General features: G+C 37.7%; 1 protein-coding gene across 1 annotated transcript in view; it reads left to right on the top strand.

Moving 5' to 3' along the window:
• The window catches only part of LOC125299134 (adhesion G protein-coupled receptor F4-like), a 30,199-nt gene that overhangs the window by 90 nt on the left and 6,788 nt on the right, over positions 1-23,321 (top strand). The window contains exons 2-9 of the mRNA XM_048250275.1: positions 17,474-17,580; positions 17,711-17,775; positions 17,863-17,999; positions 18,094-18,255; positions 20,138-20,350; positions 20,464-20,610; positions 20,725-20,906; positions 22,628-22,798. Coding sequence (XP_048106232.1) covers positions 17,717-17,775; positions 17,863-17,999; positions 18,094-18,255; positions 20,138-20,350; positions 20,464-20,610; positions 20,725-20,906; positions 22,628-22,798 — 1,071 coding nt within the window. The 5' untranslated portion in view covers positions 17,474-17,580; positions 17,711-17,716. The remainder of the gene's footprint in view (positions 1-17,473; positions 17,581-17,710; positions 17,776-17,862; positions 18,000-18,093; positions 18,256-20,137; positions 20,351-20,463; positions 20,611-20,724; positions 20,907-22,627; positions 22,799-23,321) is intronic.

The following is a 23,321-nucleotide window of genomic DNA, read 5'->3' as shown; positions in this document are numbered from 1 at the left end:
TGGTGGTACTTTTCAGCATTCCAGAGTGGTCAACATCCCACCTCTCTATGACAGAATGTAAGACTATAAATATAACCGAACAGAAGACTTTAACCAGTGAGAAGTGATACTCGAATGACGTCGATCTGAGCCAATATCCAACCACCCTTTTACCGGATTTTTTCCAGTGTCTAGAAAGTTGTGAGAAAATAGTTCTCAAATAATTCTGGAGCCATCCTTCGCACCAGGTCCAGAGTGCAATGACACATGAAAGGGTTAACGTGTCGTGTTCTCCTTCAGAGAACTGAGGTTATATAAAACTTTATGTCTAAGTTGAGTTCAGTCAACATTAACCAATGGGAACACATAAACCACTGGTGATGATGGACAAGGAATTACTCAGACAGACTCACGGGGTGCGTTACACATGGCACGTTAGGAGTCGGAATGAAGCCGATGTCGTATCACAAGCAGAAGACTGACAGCGCTAGTGTCTGACTGTGGTGAGGCCATGATAACAACTCCTAAGTGGCAGCTCGCTGAATTAATGAGCACTCAATAGAGTGCTACCAGGGGTACGCTATTGGATGCGCTACGCATCCACACATGGATTGATGTGCGCTTGACAGTGCACTGCCAGAGGCGCATTACCGGAGGCGCTAGGCATTCGCACTTCAGACCCCTTCATGTGTCTGGTGCACATGATGGTAGTTGAGGATGCAGGTCAACAATATTGCACAAGCAGAATATTGACAAATGTTTGTGTCTGGCTGTGGTGGAGCCGTGATGCCTGATGAGTGTTAGCTGCTTGCTGGCACAGGATATAGGTATTTGCTGAAGTGTAGCTGAAGGCGGCGTTAATGCACGGAACTCAGCACCTAGGGAATCCGAGACTGGGTGTGTCGTGTGCACAGCTAGCGCAAGCAGTCATGATTTGTTTAAATGTTTTTTAATGATATGTATAATATATTTTTTCCATGGCTGCACGAAATGAACTGTGGGGGCTCCCAGACGTAGGTGGGGCACTCGCTAAGGCAGAGCCGAGAGTATTCACCTTATTCATGCATTCATGTTTTAGCTTAGAAACCACCTTACATCACTTATAGCACCTTTAAATGCCAATTGAGCTCTACAGTGGTGGGCAGTGAACACAGGTCCCTCTAGAGCATCGTTTTCCAACCTTGGGGTCGGGACACCATGTGGGGTCTCCTGAAATTCAAATGGAGTCGCCTGAGATACTGGGTATATTACACAATTGACCAGTACATTACATTAAACTAGAGAATGTAATTCCAGGGAATTACGAGTGCATGAAAATGACGCTAGGACAGACATGGTGGTTGCACAGCTTAATAAAAGTTGATAGTTTAAAAGTAGACAGTTTAAAAGTTGAATATAGATTGGGAGTTGATCACACTAGTTGACTGAAAAGCCCAGGCTGCCAAACAGTTGTGGACAGAGGACACAATTGGCGGGAGTCATAGCTGATGACAACTGACAGTTGGATTGGTTCAAATATTTCATAGGGAATTATTGTAGTGAGGACTTTTATTTTGAAACAGCTTTGGGCAGAGGAAACAGTTGACGGGAGTCATAGTTGATGACAACTGACAGTTGGAATAGTTGAACAGTTAAAACGTTGGATAGTTTAAATGGTTAAATAATTTAATAGGGGATTATAGCAGTGAAGACTTTTATTTTGAAACAGTTGTGGGGAGAGGAAACAGTTGACGGGACTGTTGCTAGAGTAGTTATGGTGGTTGCTATGCTGGTTGCTAGGTTTTAACTGTGAATGTGGTTGCTAGGCTGTTGCTAGGGTACTTGAAGTCATTTCTAGGTTGTTGCTAGGGTGTCCATGGTGGCTACTATCAGAAATAAAAGAGTTACTACAGTGGTTTGCTAGTATAATCATCTTGGTTGCTATGGAAACTGACATAGATGCTTAATTTCAATGGTTGCTAGGTAGGTGGTGGTTTAATATAGTAGGCTAGCGGCATAGTTAATGATAACTGACAGTTGGAATGGTTGAACAGTTAAATAGTTGGATAGTTTAAATGGTTAAATTATTTAATAGGGAATTATTATAGTGGAGACTTTTATTTTGAAACAGTTGTGGGCAGAGGAAACAGTTGAACAGGATCTGTAGTCTTAAGAGAGCCAGATTGTGTGCTTAAAGCTTGAGACAGACAGTTGCTGGAGGTGGCCGGAACCATATGGCTCTGGCCGGAACACTTGGCATAGGATTCTAAGTGCTCTATTGTGATGCCATAATCGCCAATGTTAAGTCTATGGGGAAAATTTTAATAGTTTTGAATTAATAGTTCAAAAAGTATAAAAGTTACAAATATGAAAAATACATTCCACACCTGTCCTAAGTAAGACCTACGTAACGCAGTTTGAATGAAGTTTCTACATTAAACGGTTGAAGCCACATTAAATGCAGAAAAAGCGTTAGAAGAAGAATAATAACTAGAAAAGCATTTCCTGAAGGAAATACAGTGCATGAAAATGCAAAAATATGATGTAAAATATCATATAGAGTAAAAACAAACTATATTGGTTGCTAGGTAGATGAGGTTTAATATAGTTGGAATGACTAAACAGTTAAATAAGTGGATAGTTTAAATGGTTAAATTATTTAGGTAGATAGTTGACGATAACTGACACTTGGAATGGCTCTAATGTTTGCTAGCAGTTATGCTAACTATGTTAACAAAGATAATAATGTTAACCAAGTTACTATGCTAACTAGCATGCTAACAATGTTAAAATGCTAAGTATGCTAACCATGTGACTTAGCTAACTTAGCTAATCATTTTTAGCAGTTATGCAAACTATGCTAACTAGCATGCTAACTATGCTAACCATGTTACTTAGCTAACTTAGTTAATAATTTTTAGCAGTTATGCTAACTATGTTAACTATGCTAACCATATTACTTAGCTGACTTAGCTAATCATTTTTAACAGTTATGCTAACTATGTTAACTATGCTAACCATGTTACTTAGCTGACTTAGCTAATCATTTTTAGCAGTTTTGCTAAAAATGCTAACTAGCATGCTAACTATGCTAACCATGTTACTTAGCTAACTTAGCTAATCATTTTTAACAGTTATGCTAACTATGCTAACTAGCATGTTAACATGCTAGCATGCTAACTATGCTAACCATGTTACTTAGCTAATCATTTTTAGCAGTTTTGCTAATTAGCATGCTAACATGCTAGCTTGTAACTATGCTAACCATGTTACTTAGCTAACTAGCTACAGTGGGTAGGAGACATAGTTGATGACAAGCAGACAAACAGTTACAATGGCTGAACAGTTGAAAAGTTAAGTAGTTTAAAGGGTTAAATTGTTTAACAGTGAAATATTGTAGTGAGGACTTTTATTTTGAAACAGTTTTTGGCAGAGGAAGCAGTTGAATAGGGTGTGTAGTCTTAATAGGGCCAGTTTGTATGCTTAAAGCCTGAGACTGGCAGTTGATGCAGGTGGCCCGAACACCTGCCACAGGATTCTAATTGCTTAACGGCTCTATTGTGATGTCATCAGCCCATGTTAAGTCTATGGGGAAATTTTGACTAGTTTTTAATTAATAGTTTAAAAAGTATAAAAGTTACAAAGTTGAAAAATACAAAGCCCACATGTCCTAAGTAAGACCTACGTAACATAGTTTGAATGAAGTTTCTACGCTAAACGGTTTAAGCTGCATTAACTGGGCGCTAGAAGAAGAAGAATAAGAAGAACTAGAAAAGCATTTCCTGAAGGAAATACAGTGCATGAAAATGCAAAAATATGATGTAAAATATCATACAGAGTAAAAACAAACTATATTGGTTGCTAGGTAGATGAGGTTTAATATAGTTGGAATGACTGAACAGTTAAATAGGTGTATAGTTTAAATGGTTAAATTATTTAGGTAGCTAGTTGACGATAACTGACAGTTGGAATGGCTCTAATATTTGCTAGCAGTTATGCTAACCATGTTAACAAAGATAATAATGTTAACAAAGTTACTATGCTAACTAGCATGCTAACATGCTAGCATGCTAACTATGCTAACCATGTTACTTAGCTAATCGTTTTTAGCAGTTTTGTTAAAAATGCTAACTAACATGCTAACATACTAGCGCTAGCATGCTAACTATGCTAACCACGTTACTTAGCTAATCGTTTTTAGCAGTTTTGCTAAAAATGCTAACTAGCATGTTAACTATGCTAACCACGTTACTTAGCTGACTTAGCTAATCGTTTTTAGCAGTTTTGTTAAAAATGCTAACTAGCATGCTAACATGCTAACTATGCTAACCATGTTACTTAGCTGACTTAGCTAATCGTTTTTAGCAGTTTTACTAAAAATGCTAACTAGCATGCTAACATGCTAGCATGCTAACTATGCTAACCATGTGACTTAGCTAATCATTTTTAGCAGTTTTGCTAAAAATGCTAACTAGCAGGCTAACATGCTATCATGCTAACTATGCTAACCATGTGACTTAGCTAATCATTTTTAGCAGTTTTGCTAAAAATGGTAACTAGCATGCTAACATGTTAGCATGCTAACATGTTAGCATGCTAACTATGCTAACCATGTGACTTAGCTAACTTAGCTAATCATTTTAAGCAGTTTTGTTAAAAATGGTAACTAGCATGCTAACTATGCTAACCATGTGACTTAGCTAACTTAGCTAATCATTTTTAGCAGTTTTGCTAAAAATGCTAACTAGCATGCTAACATGTTAGCATGCTAACTATGCTAACCATGTGACTTAGCTAACTAGCTCCAGTGGGTAGGAGTCATAGTTGATGACAAGTAACAGTTACAATGGCTGAACAGTTAAAAGGTTCAGTAGTTTAAAGGGTTAAATTGTTTAACAGTGAAATATTGTAGTGAGGACTTTTATTCTGAAACAGTTTTGGCAGAGGAAGCAGTTGAATAGGGTGTGTAGTCTTAATAGGGCCAGTTTGTATGCTTAAAAAGCCCGAGAATGGCAGTTGGGACAGGTGGCCCCAACACCTGCCATAGGATTCTAATTGCTTAACGGCTCTATTGTGATGTCATCAGCCCATGTTAAGTCTATGGGGAAATTTTGAACAGTTTTAATTAATAGTTTAAAAAAGTATAAAAGTTACAAAGCTGAAAAAAATACATAGCACCCATGTCCCAAGTAAGACCTAATGCAAACATAGTTTGAATGAAGTTTCTAATGCTAAACGGTTGAAGCTGCATTAAACGCCTAGAAGAAGAAGAATAAGAAGAAGCCTAGGAAGAACAGTACAGTGCATTTTCATGCACTGTAATAATAATAACTAGAAAAGCATTTCCTGAAGGAAATACAGTGCATGAAAATGCAAAAATATGATGTAAAATATCATACAGAGTAAAAACAAACTATATTGGTTGCTAAGTAGATGAGATTTAATATAGTTGGAATGACTGAACAGTTAAATAGGTGGATAGTTTAAATGGTTAAATTATTTAGGTAGATAGTTGACCTATAACTAACAGTTGGAATGGCTCTAATGTTTGCTAGCAGTTATGCTAACTATGTTAACAAAGATAATAATGTTAACCAAGTTACTATAAGCTAACTAGCATGCTAACACGCCAGCATGCTAACTATGTTAACCACGCTATTTAGCTAATCATTTTAGCAGTTTTGTTAAAATGCTAACTAAAGATGCTAACATGCTAACCATAATACTTAGCTAACATAGCTAATCATTTTTATCAGTTTTGCTAAAAATGCTAACTAGCATGCTAACATGCTAACTATGCTAACCATGTTACTTAGCTAACTTAGCTAATCATTTTTAGCAGTTTTGCTAAAAATGCTAACAATGTTAGCAATGCTAACATACTATGCTAACCACGCTAACTAGCTACAGTGGGTAGGAGTCATAGTTGATGACCAGTAACAGTTACAATGGCTGAACAGTTAAAGAGTTCAGTAGTTTAAAGGGTTAAATTGTTTAACAGTGAAATATTGTAGTGAGGACTTTTATTTTGAAACAGTTTTTGGCAGAGGAAGCAGTTGAACAGGATGTGTAGTCTTAATAGGGCCAGTTTGTATGCTTAAAGCCTGACACTGGCAATTGGTCCAGGTGGCCTGAACACCTGCCATAGGATTCTAATTGCTTAACGGCTCTATTGTGATGTCATCAGCCCATGTTAAGTCTATGGGGAAATTTTGAACAGTTTTTAATTAATAGTTTAAAAAGTATAAAAGTTACAAAGCTGAAAAATACATAGCACCCATGTCCTAAGTAAGACCTAATGAACATAGTTTGAATGAAGTTTCTACGCTAAACGGTTGAAGCTGCATTAAACGCCAAGTAGAAGAAGAATAAGAAGAAGCCTAGGAAGAACAGTACAGTGCATTTTCATGCACTGTAATAATAAATATAACTAGAAAAGCATTTCCTGAAGGAAATACAGTGCATGAAAATGCAAAAATATGATGTAAAATATCATACAGAGTAAAAACAAACTATATTGGTTGCTAGGTAGATGAGGTTTAATATAGTTGGAATGACTGAACAGTTAAATAAGTGGATAGTTTAAATGGTTAAATTATTTAGGTAGATAGTTGACGATAACCGACACTTGAATGGCTCTAATGTTTGCTAGCAGTTATGCTAACTATGTTAACAAAGATAATAATGTTAACCAAGTATGCTAACTAAGATGCTAACAATGTTAAAATGCTAAGTATGCTAACCATGTGACTTAGCTAACTTAGCTAATCATTTTAGCAGTTTTGCTAAAAATGCTAATCCAAGATGCTAACATGCTAGCATGCTAACTTTGCTAACCATGTGACTTAGCTAACTTAGCTAATCATTATAAGTAGTTTTGCTAAAAATGCTAACTAGCATGCTAACATGCTAGCATGCTAACTTTGCTAACTTAGCTAATCATTATAAGTAGTTTTGCTAAAAATGCTAACTAGCATGCTAACATGCTAACTATGCTAACCATGTGACTTAGCTAACTTAGCTAATCATTTTTAGCAGTTTTGCTAAAAATGCTAACAAGCATGCTAGCATGCTAACTATGCTAACCATGTGACTTAGCTAACTAGCTACAGTGGGTAGGAGTCATAGTTGATGACAAGTAACAGTTACAATGGCTGAACAGTAAAAAAGTTCAGTAGTTTAAAGCGTTAAATTGTTTAACAGTGAAATATTGTAGTGAGGACTTTTATTTTGAAACAGTTTTTGGCAGAGGAAGCAGTTGAACAGGATGTGTAGTCTTAATAGGGCCAGTTTGTATGCTTAAAGCCTGAGACTGGCAGTTGGTCCAGGTGGCCCGAACACCTGCCATAGGATTCTAATTGCTTAACGGCTCTATTGTGATGTCATCAGCCCATGTTAAGTCTATGGGGAAATTTTGACTAGTTTTTAATTAATAGTTTAAAAGTATAAAAGTTACAAAAAAATGAAAAAATACAAGCCCACATGTCCTAAGTAAGACCTACACGTAAACATAGTTTGAATGAAGTTTCTACGCTACACGGTTTAAGCTGCATTAACTGGTTAGAAGAAGAAGAAGAAGAACTAGAAAAGCATTTCCTGAAGGAAATACAGTGCATGAAAATGCAAAAATATGATGTAAAAATATCATACAGAGTAAAAAAACAAACTATATTGGTTGCTAGGTAGATGAGGTTTAATATAGTTGGAATGACTGAACAGTTAAATAAGTGGATAGTTTAAATGGTTAAATTATTTAGGTAGATAGTTGACGATAACTGACACTTGAAATGGCTCTAATGTTTGCTAGAAGTTATGCTAACTATGTTAACAAAGATAATAATGTTAACCAAGTTATTATGCTAACTAACATGCTAACAATGTTAAAATGCTAAGTATGCTAACCATGTGACTTAGCTAACTTAGCTAATCATTTTTAGCAGTTATGCTAACTATGTTAACTAACATGCTAACCATATTACTTAGCTAACTTAGCATAACTACTAAAAATGATTAACTAACTATGCTAACTAACATGCTAACTATGCTAACCATGTTACTTAGCTGACTTAGCTAATCATTTTAAGCAGTTTTGTTAAAAATGCTAACTAGCGTGTTAACATGCTAACATGCTAACTATGCTAACCATGTAACTTAGCTAACCATTTTAAGTAGTTTTGCTAAAAATGCTAACTAGAATGCTATCATGCTAACTATGCTAACCATGTGACTTAGCTAACTTAGCTAACTAGCTACAGTGGGTAGGAGTCATAGTTGATGACAAGTAACAGTTACAATGGCTGAACAGTTAAAAAGTTCAGTAGTTTAAAGGGTTAAATTGTTTTAACAGTAAAATATTATAGTGAGGACTTTTATTTTGAAACAGTTTTTGGCAGAGGAAGCAGTTGAACAGGATGTGTAGTCTTAATAGGGCCAGTATGTATGCTTAAAGCCTGAGACTGGCAGTTGATCCAGGTGGCCCGAACACCTGCCATAGGATTCTAATTGCTTAACGGCGTGATTGATGTCATAATCATAATGTTAAGTCAATGGGGAAATTTTGATTAGTTTTTAATTAATAGTTTAAAAAGTATAAAAGTTACAAAGATGAAAAAATACAAAGCCCACATGTCCTAAGTAAGACCTACGCAACATAGTTTGAATGAAGTTTCTACGTTAAACGGTTTAAGCTGCATTAACTGGTGCTAGAAGAAGAAGAAGAAGAAGAAGAAGAAGAAGAAAAAAAGCCTTGGAATAACAGTACAGTGCATTTTCATGCACTGTAAAAAGCCTTGGAATAACAGTACAGTGCATTTTCATGCACTGTAACTAGAAAAGCATTTCCTGAAGGAAATACAGTGCATGAAAATGCAAAAATATGATGTCAAATATCATACAGAGTAAAAACAAACTATATTGGTTGCTAGGTAGATGAGGTTTAATATAGTTGGAATGACTCAACAGTTAAATAGGTGGATAGTTTATATAGGTAAATAATTTACTTGGTAGATAAGGTTTAATATAGTTGGAATGATTGAACGGTTAAATAAGTGGATAGTTTAAATGGTTAAATTATGTAGGTAGATAGTTGACGATAACTGACACTTGGAATGGCTCTAATGTTTGCTAGCAGTTATGCTAACTATATTAACAAAGATAATAATGTTAACCAAGTTACTATGCTAACTAGCATGCTAATAAGGTTAAAATGCTAAGTATGCTAACCATGTGACTTAGCTAACTTAGCTAATTATTTTTAGCAGTTATGCTAACTATGCTAACCATGTTACTTAGCTGACTTAGCTAATCATTTTAAGCAGTTTTGCTAAAAATGCTAACTAGCATGCTAACATGTTAGCATGCTAACTATGCTAACCATGTGACTTAGCTAATCATTTTAAGCAGTTTTGCTAAAAATGCTAACTAGCATGCTAACTATGCTAACCATGTGACTTAGCTAACTTAGCTAATCAATTTCATTTTTAGCAGTTTTCCTAAAAATTCTAACTAGCATGCTAACTATGCTAACCATGTTACTTAGCTAACTTAGCTAATCATTTTTAGCAGTTTTGTTAAAAATGCTAACTAGCATGCTAACTATGCTAACCATGTGACTTAGCTAACTTAGCTAATCATTTTAAACAGTTTTGCTAAAAATGCTAATTAGCATGCTAACATGCTAGCATGCCAACTATGCTAACCATGTGACTTAGCTAACTTAGCTAACTAGCTACAGTGGGTAGGAGTCATAGTTGATGACAAGTAACAGTAACAATGGCTGAACAGTTAAAAAGTTCAGTAGTTTAAAGGGTTAAATTGTTTAACAGTGAAATATTGTAGTGAGGACTTTTATTTTGAAACAGTTTTTGGCAGAGGAAGCAGTTGAACAGGATGTGTAGTCTTAATAGGGCCAGTTTCTATGCTTAAAGCCTGAGACTGGCAGTTGGTCCAGGTGGCCCGAACACCTGCCATAGGATTCTAATTGCTTAACGGCTCTATTGTGATGTCATCAGCCCATGTTAAGTCTATGGGGAAATTTTGAACAGTTTTTAATTAATAGTTTAAAAAGTATAAAAGTTACAAAGCTGAAAAATACATAGCGCCCATGTCCTAAGTAAGACCCACGAACATAGTTTGAATGAAGTTTCTACGTTAAACGGTTGAAGCTGCATTAAACGCCAAGTAGAAGAAGAAGAATAAGAAGAAGCCTAGGAAGAACAGTACAGTGCATTTTCATGCACTGTAACTAGAAAAGCATTTCCTGAAGGAAATACAGTGCATGAAAATGCAAAAAATATGATGTAAAATATCATACAGAGTAAAAACAAACTATATTGGTTGCTAGGTAGATGAGGTTTAATATAGTTGGAATGACTGAACAGTTAAATAGGTGGATAGCTTATATAGTTAAATGATTTGCTTGGTAGATAAGGTTTAATATAGTTGGAATGATTGAACGGTTAAATAGGTGGATCATTTAAATGGTTAAATTATTTAGGTAGATAATTGACGATAACTGACAGTTGGAACGGCTCTAATGTTTGCTAGCAGTTATGCTAACTATGTTATCAAAGATAATAATGTTAACCAAGTTACTTAACTTAGTTAACTTAGCTAATGTTTTCATTTTTAGTAGTTATGCTAACTAGCATTATGTTAACCATGTGACTTAGCTAACCTAGCTAATCATTTTTAGTAGGTATGCAAACTATGCTAACTAGCATGCTAACATGTTAAGTATGCTTACCATGTGACTTAGCTAATCATTTTTAGTAGGTATGCTAACTATTCTAACTAGCATGCTAACTATGTAAAACCATGTTACTTAGCTAACTTAGCTAATAATTTTTAGCAGTTTTGCTAAAAATGCTAACTAACATGCTAACTATGCTAACCATGTTACTTAGCTAACTTAGCTAATAATTTTTAGCAGTTATGCTAACTAGCATGCTAACTATGCTAACCATGTTACTTAGCTAACTTAGCTAATCATTTTTAGCAGTTATGCTAACTATGTTAACTAACATGCTAACTATGCTAACCATTTTATTTAGCTAACTTAGCTAATCATTTTTAGCAGTTTTGGAAGCAGTTGAACTAGCAGTTTTGCTAAAAATGCTAACTAGCATGCTAACATGCTAACCATGTTACTTAGCTAACTTAGCTAATCATTTTTAGCAGTTTTGTTAAAAATGCTAACACTGTTAGCAATGCTAACATGCTAACTAGCTACAGTGGGTAGGAGTCATAGTTGACGATAAGTAACAGTTACAATGGCTGAACAGTTAAAAAGTTCAGTAGTTTAAAGGGTTAAATTGTTTAACAGTGAAATATTGTAGTGAGGACTTATTTTGAAACAGTTTTTGGCAGAGGAAGCAGTTGAACAGGATGTGTAGTCTTAATAGGGCCAGTTTGTATGCTTAAAGCCTGAGAATGGCAGTTGGGACAGGTGGCCTGAACACCTGCCATATGATTCTAATTGCTTAACGGCTCTATTGTGATGTCATCAGCCCATGTTAAGTCTATGGGGAAATTTTGAACAGTTTTTAATTAATAGTTTAAAAAGTATAAAAGTTACAAAGCTGAAAAATACATAGCACCCATGTCCTAAGTAAGACCTACGAAACATAGTTTGAATGAAGTTTCTCACGCTAAACGGTTGAAGCTGCATTAAACGCCAAGTAGAAGAAGAAGAAGAATAAGAAGAAGCCTAGGAAGAACAGTACAGTGCATTTTCATGCACTGTAATAAGAAGAAGCCTAGGAAGAACAGTACAGTGCATTTTCATGCACTGTAATAATAATAATATTAAGAATAATTCAGATAACAATAGAGTGCATTTTCATGCACTCTAATAAGAAGAAGCCTAGGAAGAACAGTACAGTGCATTTTCATGCACTGTAATAAGAAGAAGCCTAGGAAGAACAGTACAGTGCATTTTCATGCACTGTAATAAGAAGAAGCCTAGGAAGAACAGTACAGTGCATTTTCATGCACTGTAAAAAGCCTTGGAATAACAGTACAGTGCATTTTCATGCACTGTAATAAGAAGAAATCGGATAACAGTAGATTGCATTTTCATGCACTCTAATTAAATAAAAAGTATTAAAAACCCCATGACATCCAAGCTAAGTAACTAATCGGATCCTTCATTACAATCTGGTGTAAAAATAAACGTAGACATCCCGCATGAGATGTTTGATTGAAGTAATAATGCTTGCTCAATGTTCCAAACAAAGTAGCAAAACAACCAGATGTGCAAACAATAGCCAAACGCCTAAATTAACAAACGCCATTTGGGGGAAATCAAAGGACCACTCTCGACTGGGTGTTACAGCAGAGACGTTGTGAATGATCGGGGTCGCCAACGTTTTGTGACATCAAAATAGGGTCACGTGGCAAAAAAGGCCGGGAACCCTTGTTTTAGAGGACATTGGGCCCTCAGGCCACCCTCATGAAATCTGTTTCTGACAGTGTGGTCAGAGACATTCACACCAAAGGCCTGCTGAAGGTGATTTGGTAGGGGGAAATAATTCCAGCTGTGAATGGGCTTCAACTCGCAGGCAGGTTGAAGTGCTTTGTTCTTAAAGGATCTTTGTGATCATTGAAGCGTGAAGAAAAGACTACTTTCTCGTGTTGTCACCATATATAGGCACAGACTCTAGAAAAAAAAAACAACCTGAAAAGCATGGCTGGAGATTGGTTCAGATCGATGAGGTCATCTGAGATAGACTTCCCATTGGTTAACATAGAGTGAACTCAACTGAAAGAAAATTCAGTGAAGAAGGCCGTGAAATAGTAATGTATTTATTTGAGAGTGCAACCAGTAGTGATAGATAGATAGATAGATAGATAGATAGATCGCCAAGGGGAAATTCAAGGACTCAATGAAACCTAAAAAGTATGAATGAGGCTTTTGATTTATTTGTGCCAGTTTTTAGTGGAATAAAAACATAATTTATATAACAGTAGCACTGATTATGAGATTTAGGTCTTGATGTGTGGTAATGTCATATGTTTGAGTCAGGAATAACACTATATGTTGGATGTAAAATACAAGTGATAACTAGTTGTAAGCACCTGCAAAATTGAAGTTTTTCAGTATGCTTAATAACCTTGTACTACCCTTTTGTTACTGTATGAATTTACTCCATGTACCAGAATGCTTTGTAATTTACTTGCTTCTGTGATTTACAACATTCTATACAAATGTCTTTGTTTGTTTTGCTTTTATTTGAATTGTTTAAGCAGCCAATGATTATTTGTTATTTGTTTATGCCCGCGAAATCGCGGGGAATGTGAAGGTTCCATCTCCTCAGAGAGAAGGCTCATCAGCCACGTTCCAGAGAGTTATGGAGCGGACTGTTGGGGACATGAATTTTCTGGAAGTTATTGTGTACTTGGACGATCTGATCGTGTTTGGTCGCACTGTAGAGGAACATGAGGAACGGCTCCTTAAGGTTCTGGACAGGTTGAGGGAAGAAGGTCTTAAACTTTCTTTGGATAAGTGTCAGTTTGGGAGGACGTCTGTGAACTATGTTGGGCACATAGTTTCACAGGACGGTATAGCCACTGACCCCTCCAAGATAGAAGCTGTTGTGTCTTGGCCTCGACCACAGACCATCACTGAACTCCGGTCATTTTTGGGTTTCTGCAGCTATTATCGCAGGTTTGTAAAGGGTTTTTCAACTTTGTGCCATCCACTAACAGATCTGTTGCAGGGCTCTCCGTCTGGCAAGAGGAAAAATTTTAGTTCGCAGGCGGCCGATCCAAAACCGTCATTCCGGCCCTCTGAGCCCTTTGGTCCCAGATGGGGTGACCAGTGTGAGTCTGCGTTTCAGGAGCTTAAGTCAAGGTTAACTCAGGCACCAGTGTTAGCGTTTGCAGACTCCTAAAAGCCGTATGTTTTGCATGTGGATGCAAGCTTGGACGGTCTGGGGGGTGTTCTGTACCAGGAGCATGTTGACGGGTTGCGTCCTGTGGCATTCATCAGTCGCAGTCTTTCCCCTTCAGAGAAGAATTACCCAGCTCACAAGCTGGAGTTTTTAGCTTTGAAGTGGGCTATAGTGGATCGGCTGCATGACTACCTTTATGGGGCCGCCTTTGAAGTCAGGACGGACAGCAACCCTCTGACTTACATAACTAAGTCTGCCAAATTGGATGCCACTGGTCATCGCTGGTTGTCGGCATTGTCCACTTATGACTTCAGCTTGAAGTACAGGCCTGGGCGGAGGAATAAGGATGCTGATGCACTGTCGCGACACCCTCACATCAGTCTGTCCCCTGATGATGAGTGGCAAGAGATTCCGGCCCCTGGGGTGCGAGCTATTTGTCAGGTCGTGGCCACGCAGAGAGCTGGTTGCCCTTCTCTCTGATCAGATTTGCAGTCATGAGTCAGCCGTTCCCAAGGCGTACTGTCATGTATCTGCCGTAGCATCTGATGAGCTGCCCACATTCAGTTCTGGTGAGCTTCAAGAAGCCCAGAAAGGTGATCCTGTTATAGGAGAGGTTTGGCATGCTGTAAGACAAGACACCTGTCGGTAGCATTCAGACGAGGCACCCCGATTTGAAAATCTGGAAAAGGGAGTGGCCAAAGTTGTCCATTGATGGCGGGCTACTATATAGGACCGTAAAGCAGGCCGACCAGCGCGTGAGGCAGTTGGTATTGCCTAAGCAGTTTCATAGGCTTGTTTTTAAGTCTCTGCATGATGATATTGGACATTTGGGGTTCGATAAGTCATATAGCTTGGTTCGTGATCGGTTTTACTGGCCTCGTATGAAGACTGATGCAGAGAAATACTGTAAGACGTGTGAGCGCTGCATCAAGCGGAAAACGTTGCCTCAGCGGGCTGCTCCTCTTTCTCACATCCAGAGTTCAGGGCCCATGGATCTGGTGTGTATCGACTTCCTTTCGATTGAGCCTGACTCTCGGAATGTTGGTAATGTGTTGGTCATTACAGACCACTTTACGAGATATGCTCAAGCTTTTCCTATCAGGGACCAGACAGCTGCCACTGTTGCGAAGACTCTGTGGGAAAAATACTTCATTCATTATGGGCTGCCTGCCCGTATTCACTCCGACCAGGGTAGGGATTTTGAAAGTAGGTTGGTGAAAGAGATGCTGACCATATTGGGGGTGAAGAAGTCACGTACGTCCCCGTACCATCCTCAGGGGGATCCCCAGCCTGAGAGGTTCAATAGAACCTTGTTAGATATGTTAGGCACTTTGGAGTCCCACCAGAAGTCAAAATGGAGTCAGCACATAGCGCATCTGGTTCATGCTTATAATTGCACTCCAAATGAGACTACTGGGTATTCGCCCTATTTTCTGATGTTTGGTCGGGAAGCACGGCTCCCTGTTGATGTTTGTTTTGGTGTGTCAATGGATAACCGGTCGTCCTCCTCACATTTGCAATATGTGGCAAAGATGAAGCAGGAGCTACAAGCTGCTTATCAGTTGGCTCAGGCATCTGCTGACAAGCTGAATCATAGTAACAAGGTGCGCTATGATCAGAAGGTCCGGTATCACCGCCTCGTTCCCGGGGATCGGGTGTTGATTCGGAACCTTGGTTTGAAAGGGAAGCAGAAGTTGGCAGATAGGTGGAGTTCTTGTCCATATGTAGTGGACAGTCAGCTTTCTGACCTCCCTGTGTACAGGTTGAGGCCCAGAAAGGTCCTGTGTGTGAAACCACACAGAATTCCCTGCCTGTACTGGAGTTGAACTCCACTGCGCTGTGTGTCTCCACTCCACCTACTGTCCCTAGGTTAGTGCACACACCTAGTGATGTAGTCGCATCTCCCCTCAACACTGCACTCCCCATCTCTCCATACAGGTCCCTTGACGTAATAGAAGACGTAGCAGCTGCAGGCCAGGATGGTAGCCGTCCTGATATTTCTGTAACTACCCCTGCAGCTCCTTCAGACTCAGTGCCCCTTGTAGTGCGTAGGTCACATAGGGAAAGGAACTGCTTGACTTATTGCAAGCTAGGAGTGCAGAGCAGCAACTACATAGTAGCCTCACACATGACAACAGTGCTGCCAGGTTACACTAGTTCTCATGCCTGGTGGTGTAGCTCCCAAGCACTATGTAACACATGTGTACGCATGCCTTTACTTTTGCCATGCACACCCGCCATCACACCCATAGCTAGTGTTTGAGTCCTAGACTATGTTTGTTGTTTTGGTCATTTGATTTGTTTTCTTTGGGTTCCCCCTCATCTTTCTACCTATGTGACTCAGCATGGGGGCATGCTGTTTAATTGGTGGGGGGAGAGTGTAAGCACCTGCAAAATTGACGTTTTTCAGTATGCTTAATAACCTTGTACTACCCTTTTGTTACTGTATGAATTTACTCCATGTACCAGAATGCTTTGTAATTTACTTGCTTCTGTGATTTACAACATTCTATACAAATGTCTTTGTTTGTTTTGCTTTTATTTGAATTGTTTAAGCAGCCAATGATTATTTGTTATTTGTTTATGCCCGCGAAATCGCGGGGAATGTGAAGGTTCCATCTCCTCAGAGAGGAGAAGGCTCATCAGTCACGGTCCGGGTTTGCACTGGAGAGAGAGGATACTTTGCTGCCTGTAGTTTGTGGAGACCATTGGACAAGTTCATAGGCCCACTTACTCCGTAACATCAGCGCATTGTACTTGCTTACCCCTTCTCTTTTAAGTTACCAGTCTGCTATCATTTGTCTAGCTAGCTATTTGTTCAGTGCTATTCATAAATCTATGAGTGCTATAGCTGAAGCTATCCTGACCTGGGTAGCTGACCTGCTAGCTAGCTCCTGTTGCATTCTCCTTCGGAGATGGACTCGATTTGTGCTTCGGTGCTGGGGTTTTATTTGATTATATATGATTAATAATACTGTTGTGATTGGTATATTCTTGTGATTTAACTTGACTTGTGTATATTGTATTGTCTTCCATACAGGTCTCTGTTTAGCTTAACCTTTAACGTTACCATTCGTTAACGTTTGGTTTTCCCCTTGAGTGAATTGTTCGCTCGCTCACATTTCTCAGCTATTGGGTTGTCACTTTTATTACGTGGCTAATTATTATTAAATAAATATTTGATTATTATATTTCATTATACTTTGGGTGTATTGGTAATTCATTTAACTACCTTCACCACTAGTCTTATTATTTTCACATTGATTATTTAAATTCTGTAGCAATACACTATACACGAGCTATACGGTAAGTGTAGTATTTTTACAGTGGAGGCACCGCGCTATTCAATTGAATTTATTGTCTGTAATTGTTAGCCTACTGGTATTCAGGAATCTCAGCCCGCTCACCATTCCACCGCTGAGACCTTCAGGATCCTGTTTGCGCCATTTCATTAATTGTTTATGTATTGTAATAGTGCCTGTGCACACACCCGTTAAGAAGGGGTTACATAGTGAATATAATTTTCTGTGATTCCTTGCTCTGTAGTGAATGATTGCCATATTGTATTCAATGAAGCCAACCCTATAATCTCTAATGTTTAACTCTCTTTTCTACATCTGCAGTTTCTACCATCAGGTTCTCTGTGACATTGAACCAAAACTATGATTTTCGCTTAGATAATAAAGCATCTGTGTTATACAACACATATAGAAGTGATATTATATCTGCAGTGAGTACTTTGATAGTATTGCACACTATCAAAAAGCATTACCAGCCACATAATAATAGTATATTCATGGTTTGAATATTTGAAGAATATTTGCCACCCATATACATCACTACATGCTATTGTCACTTAGGTAGACATGAACTTTAGAAGATTACCAGGATACGAAGCTGATTCAGCAGATGTCACACGTTTCAGGTAATTGTTTGAGCAATGCAGTATCAAACTTATTGTGTTCCTTGTTTTGAATTTCCATGTTTTAATTATGTTGTTCTGCCTCATCAGTCCAGGCAGTGTGATTGTAGACCTGTCCCTTAAGTTGACAGATCCAACCGTCAGTTTTCTGAGTGTAAGCAATGGCATAATAGCGGAACTTAAGGCAAAAAATTACAAAATTGCTGATGACGCCTTTGTTGTAAGTGGTAAGTTATGTTAAAGATGTTTGTTTGTTTTTTTAAAATGTGAAAACAAATGTATTGTTGGATAAATACTTGCCCTGATGTTTTCTTTTCTTAGAGAGAACAAATTTGAAGGTGGGCAGTGGCCGCCTTTTTCCTCAGCAAAACATGGAGTTACAATGCAATGGAAGTGTAACTGAATGGAGATTTAAGGGGCAGACAATTCCTGACTCGTCAGGCAAAAATCAACTTATCAAAATAGTCTCCCCCTCTGACAATGGTAAGTTCTTGAACAAACAATCTGATTTGCATTTACACTTCTCCTTTACTTCAACCTCTACTGATGCCACAGAAAACCAGCCTATGTATGCCTTTTGCTTTTTCAATTGGGGAGTAGTAGTAATGTAACAAAATGTTTTTTTTGAAAGAACAAATTTGCAAAGACAGAACCACCATTGCCATTTATGCCTATGCCACTCATATTCATGAAAAATTGTGCTAATCTATCCATCATTGCATTAAGCATTATTAAAAATGAAATGGGGCATTCCCAAATTTCTTAGATTGTAAGTTAGTTTCTTAACTCATCCTCTCTCTTTCTCTGCATGTGGCCTCACCTTACCTTTACAAAAGTTTGTTTGTTTCAATTGGCTATAATTGAAACAAATTCAATTGTTTTTTGGTTGATATATATTTTTTTATTTATCACACCTTTTATGGTCTTATGTTGGCTTCTGGCACATCCATAGGCCTACAGTTCTAAATACAATACATACAATTTACAACAGTTTGTTGTTATTGTATTTACTTAATTCTCACATATGTAACAGGTTGACGTTGCATAAAAATGTAAAATAAATTGTTGGAATAGAGTAGATGAACCCAAATTGGGATCTAAAGAAGAAGAAGAAGAAGGTTACTCTGGCAGGCCAGCGAACCCTTCTTCTTTTTCGGTGAGCTTTTTTATGGCAGTTTGCAAACAGAGTGCATTACCACCATCTGCTGGACTGAGGTGTAAAGGCAAGTGTACCCTGTAGCCTCGTTCTGGCCGCCCGGTGAATAAGGCGAATTGCGTTTGAGATGGATACCCCAGCGCCAGCTTTTTTTCCTACCTCCCATTCTCGTGTGTGTTTGAGACCTCAGCACAGACACCTGCAGTGCAAAGTAGGGTAGCTTACCCACTTCCCATACAGGGATATTGACTGAGCGATATACTTGAACTGTTTAGCGCAAATGAAAGCTAAAAAGAAATACTCAACTTTTTTTTGTTGTTGTTGCAAACACTAGTGCCACCCTCGGTGGCTGCCCAAAGCCTAGGCTAGTCAAGTGCCCATAAGAAAAACCACCCCTGATTTAGGATGTTGTAAAATAACAAAATTGTTGGACGTGTACATAGGTTAAACTATGCAGGATTAGCTTTATTTTGTCCCTTATGCCTGTTTCATTCATCTGGATCATGAGGGAGGAATGAAACATTATGTCGTCAACCTTTTTCCCCAATTGGAATAACTATTTCTCTTATAGGCTATTATAATGGAGAAACACTAAGGTTAGGAAAATAAACCACATCCAGCATGAATTTGAACTTTTACTTAAAAAGAAATATATGAACAGTGTCTAACTTATTAGGCCAAGAACGTCCCACCCCCTGGAAAAACGAGGAAGGAGTGTCTGTAGTCCCCTCTACAAAGATATGGGACTTCCTGTTGCCAATGATACAAAATTACAATTTGTACAACATTGGTAACAGGAACTGCTGAAATCTGTATTTCTCCTGTCTCAGGGGAAAATGAGGGAATGATGCATGACCATTCAAAATATGACTAGGTTTCTAACGATACAAAGCTTAATGCAAATGGTTGAAGTGTCCCTTTAAAGCAGAAAAGGTGGAGAACCCCTGATGTACTGTACATCGCAAGTACTGTATTACATCAATTATAGCCAAGACAGTTTTGATAATGTTACATGCAATAAAAGGCAATGGTTTAAGCTAATCACTAGTCTGAGAGATTACAAATTATTAGAGCCTCATTATATGAGCGTTGTTTTTGAGTATTGCATTTTTAAAAAATCTTAGTTTTTTTAGTCAAATTATATAATGAACATTGGTTTATGATTGGAACTGACATTTTACAGTTACTGTGGGTTTTGTCTCCTTACAGGTCGATATGAGTGTGTATCAAGCAAAAACTCTCTGCCGTTTATTCGGTGGGAAAACATTGATGCAATACAACAATTACCTATAATTGAGACAAGTCGAAATAAAAGAATTGTGTGTCAAAATGAAAAACAGGTGACCCTGCTGTGTTGCTCAAACTCGGGTTATACCGTTAAGATGGTGAAGATGGATGACAATGGTTATCTCAAGGAGCAAGGTGACTTTTCACTCAAAAGGCAGATGATCACATATTTAGTTTATATTTCATCATATTTACTTTTTGTCTTAATTATATGTTTTTGTAATATTATTATCTGAATCTTTCCTTAGGGAAATCAGATTGCAGGTATTTATACAGTATACAAAACTGTACAAATGGTCCAGGAAAAGCTCAACTCATCTGCAAAGTTGACAACCCAGCCTTGGATAGCTTTAGTTACAGTTCAAAAACCTTTACCTTAACTTTTCAAGCTGAAGGTAAGGTTTCTCCCTCTCCCCTCCATTCAGTATGCAATGCATATTGTATATCTTAACGCCCATGTCTATAAGATAGGGAAAATGAAATCAGTAAACCCTTTTTTTGACTTTCAGGGTTTGATTGTGAGGATGAACAGTTCGGAGGTGGAGACAATGGTCAACCAGGAGAAGGGAACTGTAATGTAGATGAAGTTGGTAAAGTTACAGCTGTATGCAATGGGACTACAGGTGAATGGGAGAACCCAGAAAGGAACTGTGTTTTGGTTGTGATCAAAGAGCTGGAAAAAGAATCTCTGGTAATATGCCTGTTTTATTCATTTCCATAAACCAATGATTATCTTTACGCAATTTTATTGTTTGCTTGGGTTTAATCTTGCACCAAATTTATTTTCAACAATAACAGCCTTACATATAATCAGAAGTACATTTCCTGACAGATGAAACTCTGCCATAAATATATTATCACTGAAATCACAAAATCAAAGATTTCATCAAAACCTTGGGCATATTGTATATTCACAGGGGAAATACAAATTCATCAGCTATTATGAGAATTATTACAACGGAAATATTCATCCTTTTGGGGTATAGGCTAGCTGTTTTTTTCTTATTCTTTTTGACTGATAACAAGTGCACAGAGACAATGGAGAATAGTTCTGAGGCTAATTAAAGCTGACCTGGTCACTGCTTCTGCTGTCTCTCTCCAGTTCCATATATCTGCAGGTACAAAACAGAACTAGGTCAATGGCAGCCATGTTGATGGGTTTGAATTGCGATTCCTAGAAAAAAGTGGCCCAATGTGGTCTGAGTTCCAGTTATAGTTTGCATAACTCCCACTGCACACTTTTGATGTGGAGCTAGCATTGATGTTAAGTGATGAATTGGTTGGATGGACGTTAGGTCTACAGTCTGTAACAGGGGTGGGCAAACTTTTTGGATCAAGGGCCACATTGGGTTTTGAAAATTGGCAGGCAGGCTGTGGTTTGCCCACCCCTGGTCTATAATGGTAGAAATATACAAATACTCAAACAAAATAAGGAAATATTCTAAGGAAGGCAGGACATTAAAAATACATCTAATGTCAATATTACTGAAAGACATTACAAAAGAATAAAAATGATGTTCCTTGCCCAATTATTATTTTGACTACAAAACATGTAATATTTTTTTTCTCAATATTTAGAAATACAAAGTCAAGTGCATATTGACATTGCATATATCAATATGCACTTGACTGTTGTATCCATCTGAGTGCATACACACTTCAGTCAGTTTTGACATACAGAACATGACCAGAGCACGTCAATGCAGTCTTGCAGTAGGAAGAAAAGTTCAAGTGCTAAAATTTTCTAAAGCTGAAACCTTTAAACGTTCAAGTGCTAAAAAGTTTTTTTAATACATTTTGAATACCTCAACACCTCATCTTTGAACCATAGCCATAAGTGGCACACCTATAACTAAAATGGCCTGTGCCATAATGGCCAGTCTGTCCAATATTGTGATAATTCTGCACCATTATATTTCAACTTTATTGCCATATTGTGATACAGATCACAGATTTGCATGATATTTTTGCCTGCACACAGGGTCCAAAATTTGCTCTGTCACTCACCAAATGTGAGTAAAAATCTATGTTAAATCTGCAGAAATTAAATCTGTTGCCATTGACAAATTGATTAAATAGGCCTACTAAAGTAAAATGGCTTGTCCATGAACATGCAATTTCCCATTTTGTTTGTTAGTTTATAGGCCGCAAAAGGACCTTCACGTAGCATTGACAAAATCTGAATATCTAATGACCCAAGATAATGCCTAAGCACTATGCGCTATACAATATACATAAATAAATATATTCATGCGAACTTAAGCATACAAACTCTTTGGACAAATAATTAATTAAGATTGAGTACGGGCTTTCATTTTTGCCAAATTAACTTACTGCCATTTAATTTAAAACCTTGAACATTTAATAGTTTGATTGTGTTATAATCTATCTCTCTCTCTGTCTAATTTCTAGACTCTGACAGCAACAACGCTACCTGGTTTTGTGGAACGATTAAGTAACATCACATTTCAAAATGAAGATCGGATAGCCAACTCCACATCAAATATTGAAAGCATTGTAACAATCCTGAATAATGTTGCAAACATTACACAGGAATTAACAATCAATGAGGATGTCATAGGGGTATGTACACTATAAATATCTTAATGATTAAAATTAAGGGTTATTGCACAGGACCTAACAGATTACTAGTACTGAGTGAATGAAAGAGACACCTACTCAAGCAGGTATACACCATAGTCTCTATGCCTGGCAAACACAAAAATGTCTTTCTTAACATATAGCCTTCTAACCAAGGTCTTGTTACACATTTAGACATTTGCATTGCATCATTGTTTCAACTGAAATTATCAGGACAATGTACGCTTTCCAATAATCAAAACAATATGCTATTACACCGTGTCCTAACTGCATGCGATGAAAGCAAGCACTAGCCACAAAATCAGTTTCATTACATTGTTTTCAATCGGAATCTCCTAACTGGATGCAACTGTGCAGCGCTGGTACTGTGCAGCGTCATAAGGCGCAACATTTTGAGCAAAACTTTTCTTGGATGCCCCGTTTTTTCTGCTATTTTGAACAAGAAATATAATGCAATAGAACAGCATATTTAATTTTCAGTGTGGACATGCCACAGATGCCAACA

Source organism: Alosa alosa, chromosome 8, assembly GCF_017589495.1.
Source record: "Alosa alosa isolate M-15738 ecotype Scorff River chromosome 8, AALO_Geno_1.1, whole genome shotgun sequence".
Taxonomy (NCBI): domain Eukaryota; kingdom Metazoa; phylum Chordata; class Actinopteri; order Clupeiformes; family Clupeidae; genus Alosa; species Alosa alosa.
The sequence above is the reverse complement of the archived record's forward strand: the minus strand, read 5'-3'. Positions and strand labels throughout refer to the sequence as shown.